General features: G+C 42.9%; 1 protein-coding gene across 1 annotated transcript; it reads left to right on the forward strand.

Annotated features, from left to right (window-relative positions):
• Positions 1 to 3,903: 3,903 nt before the first annotated feature.
• Positions 3,904 to 5,766, forward strand: gbp (glycogen synthase kinase binding protein). Its single transcript, XM_069656476.1, has one exon. It carries the CDS (start codon positions 3,986 to 3,988, stop codon positions 4,499 to 4,501), a length of 516 nt encoding a protein of 171 aa, XP_069512577.1. The 5' UTR covers positions 3,904 to 3,985; the 3' UTR covers positions 4,502 to 5,766.
• The last annotated feature ends 6,411 nt before the right edge of the window (positions 5,767 to 12,177 follow it).

Here is a 12,177-nt window from a genome sequence, read left to right on the forward strand (position 1 = left end):
ATGTCAAGCTGGAGGCTTAAAAACAGTAGTCCACAAGCTAATGATTGATGGCTAGTGGCTACATGTGCTTCTTATATTCAAGCTATAGCTTCAACTGTACTTGTTTAGTGCTAATTAGAGAATGGTAGTTTGCTACACTTAAATAGGGAAGTTTAAATAAGTTGTACGATCTGAAAGTAAAGATTATACCAACATAAACGATGTTTTAACACTGTCATTGTGAGCATGCTAATGTTAGCATCTAGCTCATAGCCTAAGTAAAGTCTCACAGAGATACTATAGATGTATACATCTCGTCTAAACTTGGACTCATGAGTAAAGCCTCATTCGCTTTCAAACTTGACTTCCAGTCACATTTAAACACCTGCTGTTGAATGTGACATGAATTGAGTTCCCTCTTTTACCTCCTTATTTATACCCTGCCTCTTAATATAGAGGACCCTCCACAGCTGTGAGAGTGACTTCATGACAGGCTCGAGTCCTTACCAGGTTCAGATCCTGAAAATACACAATGTCCCTCTCAGGGCACCGTACAGGAACCCAATGACCTGCCTTGTTTTCTGTATGTGTTGTTATTTGAAAGGTTTATAAATCTCTTCTTGATGTTCTTGTTTTTCTAACTTACATTGAAGGATTACAGTAGATCTCACACATACACAAACAAAGAAAAGGATGAGGTAACACACACACACACACACACACACACACACACACACACACACACACACACACAAACAGTGCTGTTGAGGTCGCTTCAGGGAACGTGTGAGAGCAGCTGCTGCCGTTGCAAACAAACAGGAATTGTATTTGCGGGCCTGTTTACCACCACCGCTGACTCACATACAGGAAAACATGAAAGACCGAGGAAGTATGTGACCCAGTTTTCTGCCAGCTCACTTCCTGGTGTTGTGGAGCGACAAAGACAAAGAATAAAAGAGTGGAAGTTGTACCGGGGGAAGAGGAGAGGGCTGATTAAACACGACTCAACCCAGAGCCTTTAATATTTTTTGCTTACATGGACATTGTAAAAGTGTTTTTTGCCAGTTTCTTGCCACAAATTCTTCATTTCAGTGTTGATATAGTTTAGTTTAAGGAATGTGGAATGCAGTCTAGTCTTAAAAGACAAGCAGGCACGCTGTACAGGGTGTGGACACATAAACACAAACACCTAAATACATGTGCAGCCCAGTGTAGCAGCTGACACTCACCATTCCTTTGAGATTGTTGGGGAGCTTTTGATTCCGCTATAAGGCTGAAGTTAAGATGTTGTCGTATTAGCCACATAAACAAAAACAGTTTATTTAAGTAAAGAAGAAAGCTTAAAGGGTCGGCCAACAACTCCATGTTCTGTGAAGTAAAATGGCGTTTTTTCTGAATGGAGTCTGGTGGCCTTGAAGCGAGTGATGTAACAGCTGTTTCTGGTTTCGTCACGCCAAAAGTGAACATCCCTTCCATTGACTTTGTAAGCTATCATGTCACACATTTTTATTTTTAATATAATGTATTTTTGTATCTTTTTATTTTTCACACAATTTTATTTCACAGCTCTTTTCATATTGTATAAAAGGTGTAACTTTTTTTATGAGTGGCAAACTTCAGAAGCCGACATGCATCAATACATCCCAAGATAACGAGAAAAATAACTCGGGAAATTAAATGTATGCATGCATGTCCGCTTAGGGCTTCCGTAGGAAACATTAATACTACATACTACATTATATACATATACATACTGTAATATACCATACTGTGTTTTATTGCCACTTTTATGTTCCACCTTATATTGTTCTATATCTTATACCTCATTTTATACTGCTAAATGCTGCTGCTATTAACCATACATGTCACTTGATCCCATAACTGTCAATTTAGATTGTCAGTTATGTCATTTCTCGTATTTTATTTTATGTTATTTGTTTTATCTATTCTTATTTCTGTTTGTATTTACATTCCTGCTACTTTGTCTTGTGCTGTTGCAAAACCCAAATCTCCCCTCTGTGGATCAATAAAGAATTATCTTATCATATCTGAGCAGTTAGTAATTTTAAGTACACAGTAAAACTGTGCTGAGCTGAATAGCACTGAGCTAACATATACTAAAGCTGCTGCTCATATTAAGTTTGATTTATTATTAAAGTTTTAATTTAGCACTTTTACAACCAGACAGACAGAGATGACAGACATAAAATAGATGCCAAGGACACCCCTGCTATGTGAATTATCATATTTATAAATGTACCATTGATATAAATAGTAAAGTGTTAAGCAGTAAATAAATAACATGATTCAGAAAACATTTATGTTACAGCTATTTACAGCTTATTTGACTTGAGGAGGATTCATTCTAAGTTCTGTTTGTTTTCTGCTTCAGGAAGTCATGACGGTTTATCTTTGGTTTCACATCTTGGTGTCACCCCTAACTGCCACAACCTCACTGGATTCCAGTATGACTGCACTCCTACCATTGAGACACACAGGAAACCTCAACAGGCCCTCTGATTGGCTCTCATACCACGTGGTGGCAGTGATAGTAGCGCCTTATATGGTCATGAGGCCTCTCTCTTTGACTGGAGCATCAGGTTTAGCTGGGCTGCTGTTTCTGAGAAACAGAAATGTACACCATGTTCTCCCACACGGTTACACACCCGCCCTGCACTCCTATTGTCACTGTGCACATGCTGGATGCCATCACAGACAGCTGCTTTACTGGATTCAGACAAATTTTACAGACTATTATAGACTACTTTTAGTGTTTAGCCATATATATATGATTGTATTTCATCATATATGTTTAGAAATGAAGGGATGTGTTATAATAGGGGTCTGATTTATATAAGTCATATGTGTAAGTATGCGTTTACACAAAAAGAAGCCTTCTTAATTATATATATACCACATAGTTCAGCCTATCAGATGGCATCTTTTAGCTACATTCCCAATGCCAATGTTTCATCATTCTTTCATCACATCCTTTATTTTGATAGCTGCTGTTATCAAACATGCACATGTGGCATGCAACTTGAATTCTTGGTTTTTTGCCTGAGCCACACCTCTTCCACTTCGGTGTACCAAATATCTCCATCTCAGATCTCAGATTTTTTCAACTACATGAAAAAGACCATAAAAAAAGGTTGATCTTGTATTTACAATTGACCTGCAAATACCATACAAACCGGCCTACAGATCCACTGAAAACTTAATTGATGACCTTTTCTACAATTTCTGGGTGAATTTGTTTTTGATTTACAACCACAAAACAGTATGTCTTAATACCATGTAGAAAAAATGTAAGTTATCAGCTGCATAAAAATAAAGTAGCTTATTTTTGCCTTGTTAGTTCAGATGTAATTCCTGCAGGATCTGAAGGGTCACAGAGTTTGGAGCAACACTGGTGTTGATGTGGTCTGAACAGTGGTTATGCAATGCATTGTAATGATTTTTAACATATAACCTGATTTTAGCGTTCAGAAATGATTATGTTTAGATATAGTTACAGAATAAGAGTTTCCACGTGATTTCATCCTTTAGTTTTATACAGAAAAAGCTTTTTGTTTGTTTTGCCTGGACAGACAGCAGCAGACAGTTACGAGTTATGTAATGTCCATTTGAAGGGAGCAGTCCAAAGCTGACGCGTGGTCGGGTTGACGCGGGAAATCTCAGGACCGACAAGAAACAGTAGAAACGTGCTATAGTTCACCTGTTGTGTTGCAAAATTGTGATTGAGTTTGTAATTGTTTGAAATGTGAGCCTAGTGATTCGTTGCGTCATTTATGTGCGAGTAGGAAATTTATTTTGATTTAAAAAACACCCCTCCCCTTTGCAGGGGTTATGGTACAGTCCAGACCGCGTCATCCATTGTTTACAAATCAACTCGGGTTGTTGGATACTGCCGAGCGGCGTGGTGAGAGCGAGGAGCAGCCCGGCGGCTCTCATTCATACCAACAACGAAACACTCGAAAAATACACCTACAAAATATCCGCCATTATGCCGTGTCGAAAGGAGAACTACATCTTTCTAGAACAGTCTGTAACCGTCGACTCGAAAGAAGTGGACGCGCTGGTGACGAAAATCGGCGAAGCGCTGCAGCTCCACAACAATAGCGGCGGACACCAGAAGACTGTGTCCGTGTCTATGTCATGTCTGCATGGACTCACCAACAGCAGCACCGGCGGGGTCAAACCGGCGGCCATCATCGGTGGCAGCGGAGGAGCTCCAGCTCAGAAACGCACCGGCTGCTGCATGCGGCTGAGGAACCGGGGACACCGGGGGAGCAGCAGGGCAAGCCCGTATAATATCCCCGGATCTAACGGTGACCAGGACTGGGACCAAATCAAACCGTGGAACAAAAAGAGGATCACCGTGGAGGAGGACGATCCACACCGTCTGCTACAGGAGTTAATTCTATCGGGGAACCTGATTAAAGAGGCCGTGAGGAGGCTGCAGTTCTCCGCTGCAGACTGTGGAGATTTCCCCAAGGCGACGGACAACGTGCCGTGCTGATAACGTAACGGACGAGCCAGGGGACGGGCACCGGGGGTTCCGCCGCCGCAAGTCGCCCATGGACGGACACAAAACCTGAGACTCTTAACACAGACTGTTTAGAATAAAATTTCACGGGACTGGTAGCTATGTTTTCTAATTTCATCAATTTTTCATCGAGTTGTCTGTAACGTTTGTTACGCGATATGTTGGCTAGCAGTTAGCCTAGCTGGCTAGCCACCCGGCTAATGAGCCGTTTTGTTTATGTTTGAATGTCTCCTTGTGGGTCAGACGTCAGGGGGTGCAGTGGGGGTTTGAGCCACTCTAACGACCTTTTTCATTAGCAACAAGGGAGGTTTTCACCTTGTGAAGGCTAATACAAACCTCCCAAGGTGTAAAAATGAGAATATAACACCACATGGAGTATTTTGGGGTGTTATTCTGTGAACATGGAGTCCTGTGATTCACGAACAATAGGTTTTCTTTTCTATGTGATGAATGGTTGAGTCACAGTGAACACTGGCAGGAAGTGCTAGCTTATTCATTTCTTATTTACCACTGCATCCCGGAATGTGTTCTGGGGGGAGGGAGGTTTGCTCATGGCTAGCCATTCCCTGCTTTAGCAGACCATTAAAATGGGGGTTGGGTAGGCTAGTAGTCCATTTTGTTTACAATCTAATGCTGGGTGTTAAGAGCCGCTGTATGGAGAAAGGAAGTGCCCCCTCTTGTTTCTCATTTTAAATGAGGTTGTTCAGTGGGTTGTCCTTTAACTGCCCTCATTGCACCGGTTAACCCAACCCTAACCAGACAGATGGGTGAAGCAAGCCTCAGTTATCCTGGTTTATTTAATATTTCAGCCTTAAAGGGAACTTAAATCAATCCCATCGTGTTAACAGGACAACACACTGCACCTCTGTCCTCGGCAGCTCCACATCTCTCTTCTCAATATTTTTTCTTTCAAAGGGGAACATGGACATCAAACATGTGGAGGAGAAGTGGGGGCATGGGAAAGCAGAGAAAACACGCCCTTTTCCCACAGGGCTTTGGGTGATGTGTAACACTTTGTTTGTAAAGCTTTTGGGGAAAAGGTCGGACGTCACATGACAACACTTTTGTGGTGCTTTCACCTTTTTGGAATTCCGACGGGGAGTTCAGTCTGTTTTTTTATTTGTTTCTTCTCTGTGTAAAGAAAAATCACCACGACTGCTTCGTAACGAAGTATCTGATAATGTTCCTGAGTTTTCAGGGTCTTTTTTGTTGTCTTAATAAACTCATTTTTGTTTTTCCAGAAACCTCTGTTGAGTTTTATTACTGGTCACCTTTGCAGAAACTTCTCTCACTTGTTTAGTCAGGAGTTTAACTTGTCCTACATATGATAATGTGTGCCGCTCGTGCCCCCTCTGGGCCTGTGAGTGTGGACAACGTGGTCTTGAAGGACACATGCACATTATCAGCCTATAAATACCCCCCCTCACCCCTCCACCCCTGGCGGATCACAGCGGGCAGGCATGACACCAGCGGTGAAAAACATGTTTTGCTCCGGTGGACTCAGGCCGAGCTGTGAGCCAGTCAAGGTCCTACACACACACACACACACACACACACACACACACACACACACACATTGTTTATGGCAGCTCCCTCTGCTGTCGCTGCTCGGTTACTGAGTGTGTGTCGTCATCCGTCACAGCAGCAGCAGATGGAGCTGACGGGGGCAGCTGACATCATGTTTATGAGCCTTGTTTGGATGTTTGGCCTCCAGATGATCACAACAGGTCGAGACGCCTTATTAATAAACCACAATCCTTTTTTAATCCCTTCACAGAGATCCGTTAGAGCATTTCCCCTCATCAAACTGTAGTATAACTTGTCAGGGTGGTAGCTACAGATATCCACAGTACCATGATGGTAGACATTTTATTTCAAGATATCGACAACTTTAATTGTATTGGGTCAAAAGTAAGTTTAACACATTTAAAGTCAATGAAACAAACCTGCTTCAAGTTATTAATCTTTTAAATATAGTACCTACCTACTACAGCTTGCAAACCTACTGTTTTAGTGAATGGAGTCTGGTGTGTCTGCAGAGAGCGATGTAACGTCTGTTTGTGGTTAAAACAATCATCTTCCTCTGTAACAAAAAGGTCTATCTCTGTAGGGATCCTTTCTGTCATGTTGTCACACACTTAGAATAACCACTTTTAGTGGACGCACTTTGATCAAGTTTATTTGCACCTGATGTTTTCTGGCTTTTCTAAACGATTCTTTTCCTGTCTTGAGATGCAGAAATGTCTAAAGTTAAATTGGAGTTGTTTCAGCACCGTGCTGCAGTCTGAATCAGAGACAGAAACACCGTGAGTGTGAATGAGCTCTCGTCTCTGTGGGCGGCAGCTTTATTCTTCAGGTCGGCCTCCCACACAGCTTCACTGCATCCTGACGCAATCAGAGCACAAACACGGGATAAAAATAGAAGAGCTGCAGCTGTATTTGTGAACACTCTTCCTGCATCTGCTCTCAAATCAAATTACATCATCTTATATCGTGGTCACGGTGCTGAACTGAGCCTGAAAGAACCAGAACATCTTCATATCTGCAGGACTGAAGCGTCACTCGTGTCTCCAGACAGACTAAAGATCGATGGAGCTTCATCTTCATATGTGTGTTTGAAGATGAATGTCTTTCAGTGTTTTTTCAGCTCAAAGAGGAGCAGCATATAGTGCCGGTAAAGGACCATGAACTGGCCCTGTGTGTGTGCAGCATCAGCATCCCAGTTATGTTCTGATCAAGTGTATGCAGGCAAACCTGGAGGCCTACCGGGATGCAGCAGAGACCAACGCATGAGCCAGCTTTCATGGAGGAGGCGGGTCCAAAAAGAATACTGATATTATTAAAGGATTATGTTGTCGACGACGCCATGAAAGGATCACTGCTTTGACCATCATATAACCCACAGGAGGTTTGTTCTTACTCGCCAAGTTCAAAGGTCAAATATCAGAGAGACATAAAAGGTTTAAAACTCGACTGACTTGACTTGAAGGTTAAAACTTAAGACCAGCAGGTGAGTGACCTCCTCCTCCCTCAGGCTGAAGTCTTCAGATATTTGACTTGCATGTAAAGTCGTGACAATAAAGCCGCACACAGAATGTGCAGACGTACAGGCCAGAGTCTAACAACTTTGTGATTTGTTAAGAGATGACATGTGACATGTGTTTGTCTACTTTGGTGATTATTCGACTCTCTGAGTGTCACACTGATGCTTCTGCTGCTGGATTAAAGTCTCTGCAGTGTAATGACTGTAAGAGTCCACTAGAGGGCAGACTGACACAGAGAACACCTACAGTCTATAGGCGCAGACTCCACCTGCTCTCACCTGATCCTCTTCAGTAAAGGTTCGATGTGTTAATCAGGAGTTTATGTCCAGCTGTTTATTTGTTTCAGTAAAAAACACACGCATGAGATCCACGTGGTAATAAACCCTATATTCACAGTCGAGTGGTGGATGGCAGATAATATAAATGACAGACGGACCGGTGTGAGTGTCAGAGTCCTAACAATACACTGTATTTGTGAGTGTTACAGCTCCAAGCAGGAGGATTAGGGTCTTTGTTAGGTGGAAACAAGATTTAAAGTCATCATATTCAGAGAATTTTGTCAGAATTTACAGGAAAAGTCACTTTTTAGTCACATTATCATTCACTTTTATAACTTTACTCCCAAAATAAACTACTTTTAAAATGATTTAAAACTTTAATATATGGACTTTGAGTAAATAAATTAACCCTACAACACAGAGAACAACAAATGTTCAAAAAGCAAACTAATCTTGTAAAAGTAATTAATAAGTTTAGAGCGATGAAGATGTGATAAAAAAAGAGAGAGTCATAACATCACTAAAAAGGTTAACAGAAAAAAATCTGTACGGAAGCCCTGAGTGGACATGCAGCCGTACATTATATTTACTCCGTTTTGATAACGAGTCATTTCAATTGTTTCCTTGAGATCTCATCTTATTCATCTCGTTATCTCGAGATATCAAGGCTGGTTTTCTCAGGATAACAGGACAATTTTCTATCGATGTAGAAAACAGATCAACATGCTGCTCACTGTGATGTCACAGAGCAGGGAGGGGTCCGTTTCAGAGAGGAGCTTCATCAAACCGTCAGTGTAACCCCGGACTGTGGTTTGACTTACTCTGAGCTGAACGTCGCTTTTTGGTTCCAGAACAGCTGATCAGAGTTAGTTCAGTCAACTCTGAGTAGGTTCAGCCGGAGCTAAGTGCGTGCACGCTGACGATAAAAAGCCAGCATTCATGGAGCCCTGATACCACGAGTCACCATGGCAACGGTACACAAAAAGAGGTCCTCCTACATCACACCAGTGGAGTTCGAAATCCTCACGCGGACGTTCAGCGAATATGAGCATGTTTTTAGAAACATAAAGTAACACGGCTGCAGCTGCAAAAGAGAGAGAAGCGGCTCGAGTGAACGCGTACGTTTGAACTGCTCTGTTTATTTAATACTTAATCACAACTGGAAGAGAAGCTAACATTTATATTATTATTATTATTTATATCAAACACGCGTGAGACGGGCTGAATGAACGAGGACGTGAATGATTGGGGGATTTAGAGGGAGGAGACAGAGCCAAACTCTGAGTTTCCTGTAGAAAACCTGTTCTCGACAGGTTCACAGACACAGTTACCATAGTAACCAACTCAGAGTTGAAGTTACCTCTCTTTCTGAAACGGCAAACCCGAGGTTTCACTGAACCCGCTGTCGGAAACGGACCCCAGGACATGCCACGCTGCCATCGCCCACACTGATGAGGTCAGTTAAGTTTCTATGTTTGTTTTGAGGGGATACGTGTTTTGGTCATGTGACGTTACGCTGGTGCAGTGTAGCTAACTCGAGATAAATAAGTCGAGATCTCGAGAGAACAACAAATGACTCGTTATCACAGGAAAACAGGAAATACAATGTATGACTGCATGTCTACTCGGGGCTCTTTGTGACATTAAACGTCTTATAACATTGAATTAATAATATTAATTTTACATGAACTTTACAATCTTTTTAAAACAGGATTTAAGAAGGTTTTTTTATTTTTCCTTCTTTAAACACGAGTTACAAAACATGCTGCGACAGAGTTACACACACACGCAGCACGTTTATAATCATATTAAAATGATGAATAATCGTGTTAAATGCTGGAGTATTAAATGTCACCATCAGGATGAAACAGGATTTATTGAATCTAAATAAAGACTGAAGCTTGGTGCCAAAGAGGAGACGCACAGAGAGACGCGGCCTGACGGGTGTAAACATGTTTCAATCCAAATCATTTTATTATCACAGAAACAGGCCGCCGCTTCACTCGAGTCAAACAGGAATATTTACAGCACCTTGACACGTCCTCAGCGCCAGGTAGAGACAACAAAGACAACACTTTTTATCTTCTGCATCTTCATCGTCCGCGCAGCACAATCAAATATTTACATCTTTTATTGTCATATCTTTGTCTGTCCTGCCTTCGTCTCAATGAGTCTCATTCTTCTGCTGCCCGTCAGCAGCCTGCTGGTGGAGCTGTGGATGTTTCCCGTCTGTGGAGCTGATATCTGTTGCTGTGAGGCTCCGGCTGCTGAATGGAAGCTGATTTACTGCAAACTGAGACGCAGCAGGAGCAGAAAACATGCCGCTTCTGTTCTCCTCACTAAACAGAGCGTAATGGTCTGCAGCAGGAGAAGCTGTGTCCCGACCCACATACAAGTCATACATCATTTACCTCCTGAGAGAGGCTGAGGAAGTCAGAGCGTCTCAGCAGGCTCGTCTTTATCTCCTGACGAGTACAGAGAGAAAACACAAGTGGGTAGAGACATGTTTACAAGGAGCACAGACTGTAACAACAAGAGGAGCTCAGCTCTCTAAATACAGCAGCCTGCTCTTTGGCGTATACTTCCCCTCACACAGACCCCGTTCAGACCTCGTAGCAACATGTGGTTCTGCGATCGGATCATGAGTGGACAGCCTTCCATCTACGTGTGAACACAGGCAGGACGCATTCAGATCGATCACTGAGGCCACATACAGAGGCGGTCTCTGACACATTTGTCCACATTAATCTGGCAGTGTGTGCGCACATGCCTCCTTGGTGGAAACATGTACAGACACCATAACAACCAGACAGCATCTGAAGCAGCATCTGAAGACAACTAAGCAACATCGTTTGTTGCAGACAGAGTGTGAAGGAGACTCTGAGGAGGGGGGGCCGAGGAGTCAGTCCAGCAAACACTGGCCGACTCCTACACGGGATGTGGTGAACAATATCTATGAGCATTAATGGCAGCAGTGGCAGCGCATAATTCAGCGTTTGAAAACTGCACACAGACAGGCGAAACATTCCAACAACAGGTCGGGTCGCGAAAGGTCAACGTGTCCTTTTTAAGAAGAATTGGGCCACGTTCTGGGAGACCGGCGCTCTTTCTGTCCCGCTGAGGAGGAAGTCCTGGACTCTGAGCTCGACGGCAGTGATGACGAGCCTCTTCAAACCGTAAGGGCAGACGCCACTGCAGAGCCAGCAGCCACAGAGAGTCCGAACGCCTGCAGAAACGCAGGGTGACGGCGAGAGTGACCGGATGTAAAAACACTCTTTAACAGTGTCTGCATTCAAAATCCTTCTTAGGCAAAAGCACAGAAGTGTCAGCCTGTAAGTGACAGTGCTAATACTATAAAAGTAAGCATGCTGAAGGCCTTTATTAGAGTATAAATGTGCATTGTAAGTGGTGACAGGCTCTGTATTTACCTCTGAATGTGGCCGTACAGAATAAGAAAGTAGCATAAAGTTTATACAAACAGGAGTTCTTCTGAACCTTTCACAGCTCCACAGCAGATTAGCAATAATGATGAATATGCAAGGCCCCCCGGGGATGAAATAAACAAGCATCACCTGCTCAGATTTTCAACATAAAGCTGAAGAACCCGTTAGTTTGTACACTTTAGATAAGCAGCAGTAATTAGCTCGCGGTCCACGCTGCTAAAAGGTCTCAATTTGGTTTAAACAGGAAATAACATTCCTCGTTATGTTACTCACTTATGCTACATTACGAACGCACATATTTGTTGAAGTAACACATTTTGAACATTTAAATAAGTCAACACAGACGATTGGTTTCACACAGGAATAGAACGGCCATCTCCTGGACCAAGTGGACCTAACGCCAACAGGTAACAACTCTGCTAGCCTCCTTGTAGACCCATGAAGACGTCTAACGTACAAAAAGGTTTGCAACTTTAGTTAATATTAAGCCCATTTCACAGACAGACAGTTTTCAGAAAATGTAAAACCAGTCTGCCGCTGACCAACAGTTTCAGCGTCGCCCTCACAGCCTGAAGCTGTCCTCCTCTCTCCTGCAGACATCTCTGCTGTCGTCTTGTAAACGATCCTTCTTCTTCAGCCTCGGATGTTTTTAATCATCCTGTTCTGCGTCGCTCTTCTGGTTTCACACCGGTCACATGATATAAAAGTCATCGCCCCGCCCACTTGCTCACGGTGAATGTTCCTGACTGTTACCTGCTGCGTTCCCACATCCGCTCTCCCTGACTTTTTGCAGACATTTGACCAGGAGGCAGTTTCCTGCAGAAAGTCGGGGTGAAAAATGTGTCCGTTTGCTTTGAAACCTGGACAATGTGGGGAACTTTTCA

Source organism: Semicossyphus pulcher, unplaced genomic scaffold (genome assembly GCF_022749685.1).
Source record: "Semicossyphus pulcher isolate SPU_LCO1_2020_fin unplaced genomic scaffold, fSemPul1.0.p SCAF_9, whole genome shotgun sequence".
Taxonomy (NCBI): Eukaryota; Metazoa; Chordata; class Actinopteri; order Labriformes; family Labridae; genus Semicossyphus; species Semicossyphus pulcher.

Coding starts and splice junctions, on each gene's coding strand:
- gbp (XM_069656476.1), top strand. CDS start 3,986: ATGCCGTGTCGAAAGGAGAACTACATCTTTCTAGAACAGTCTGTAACC.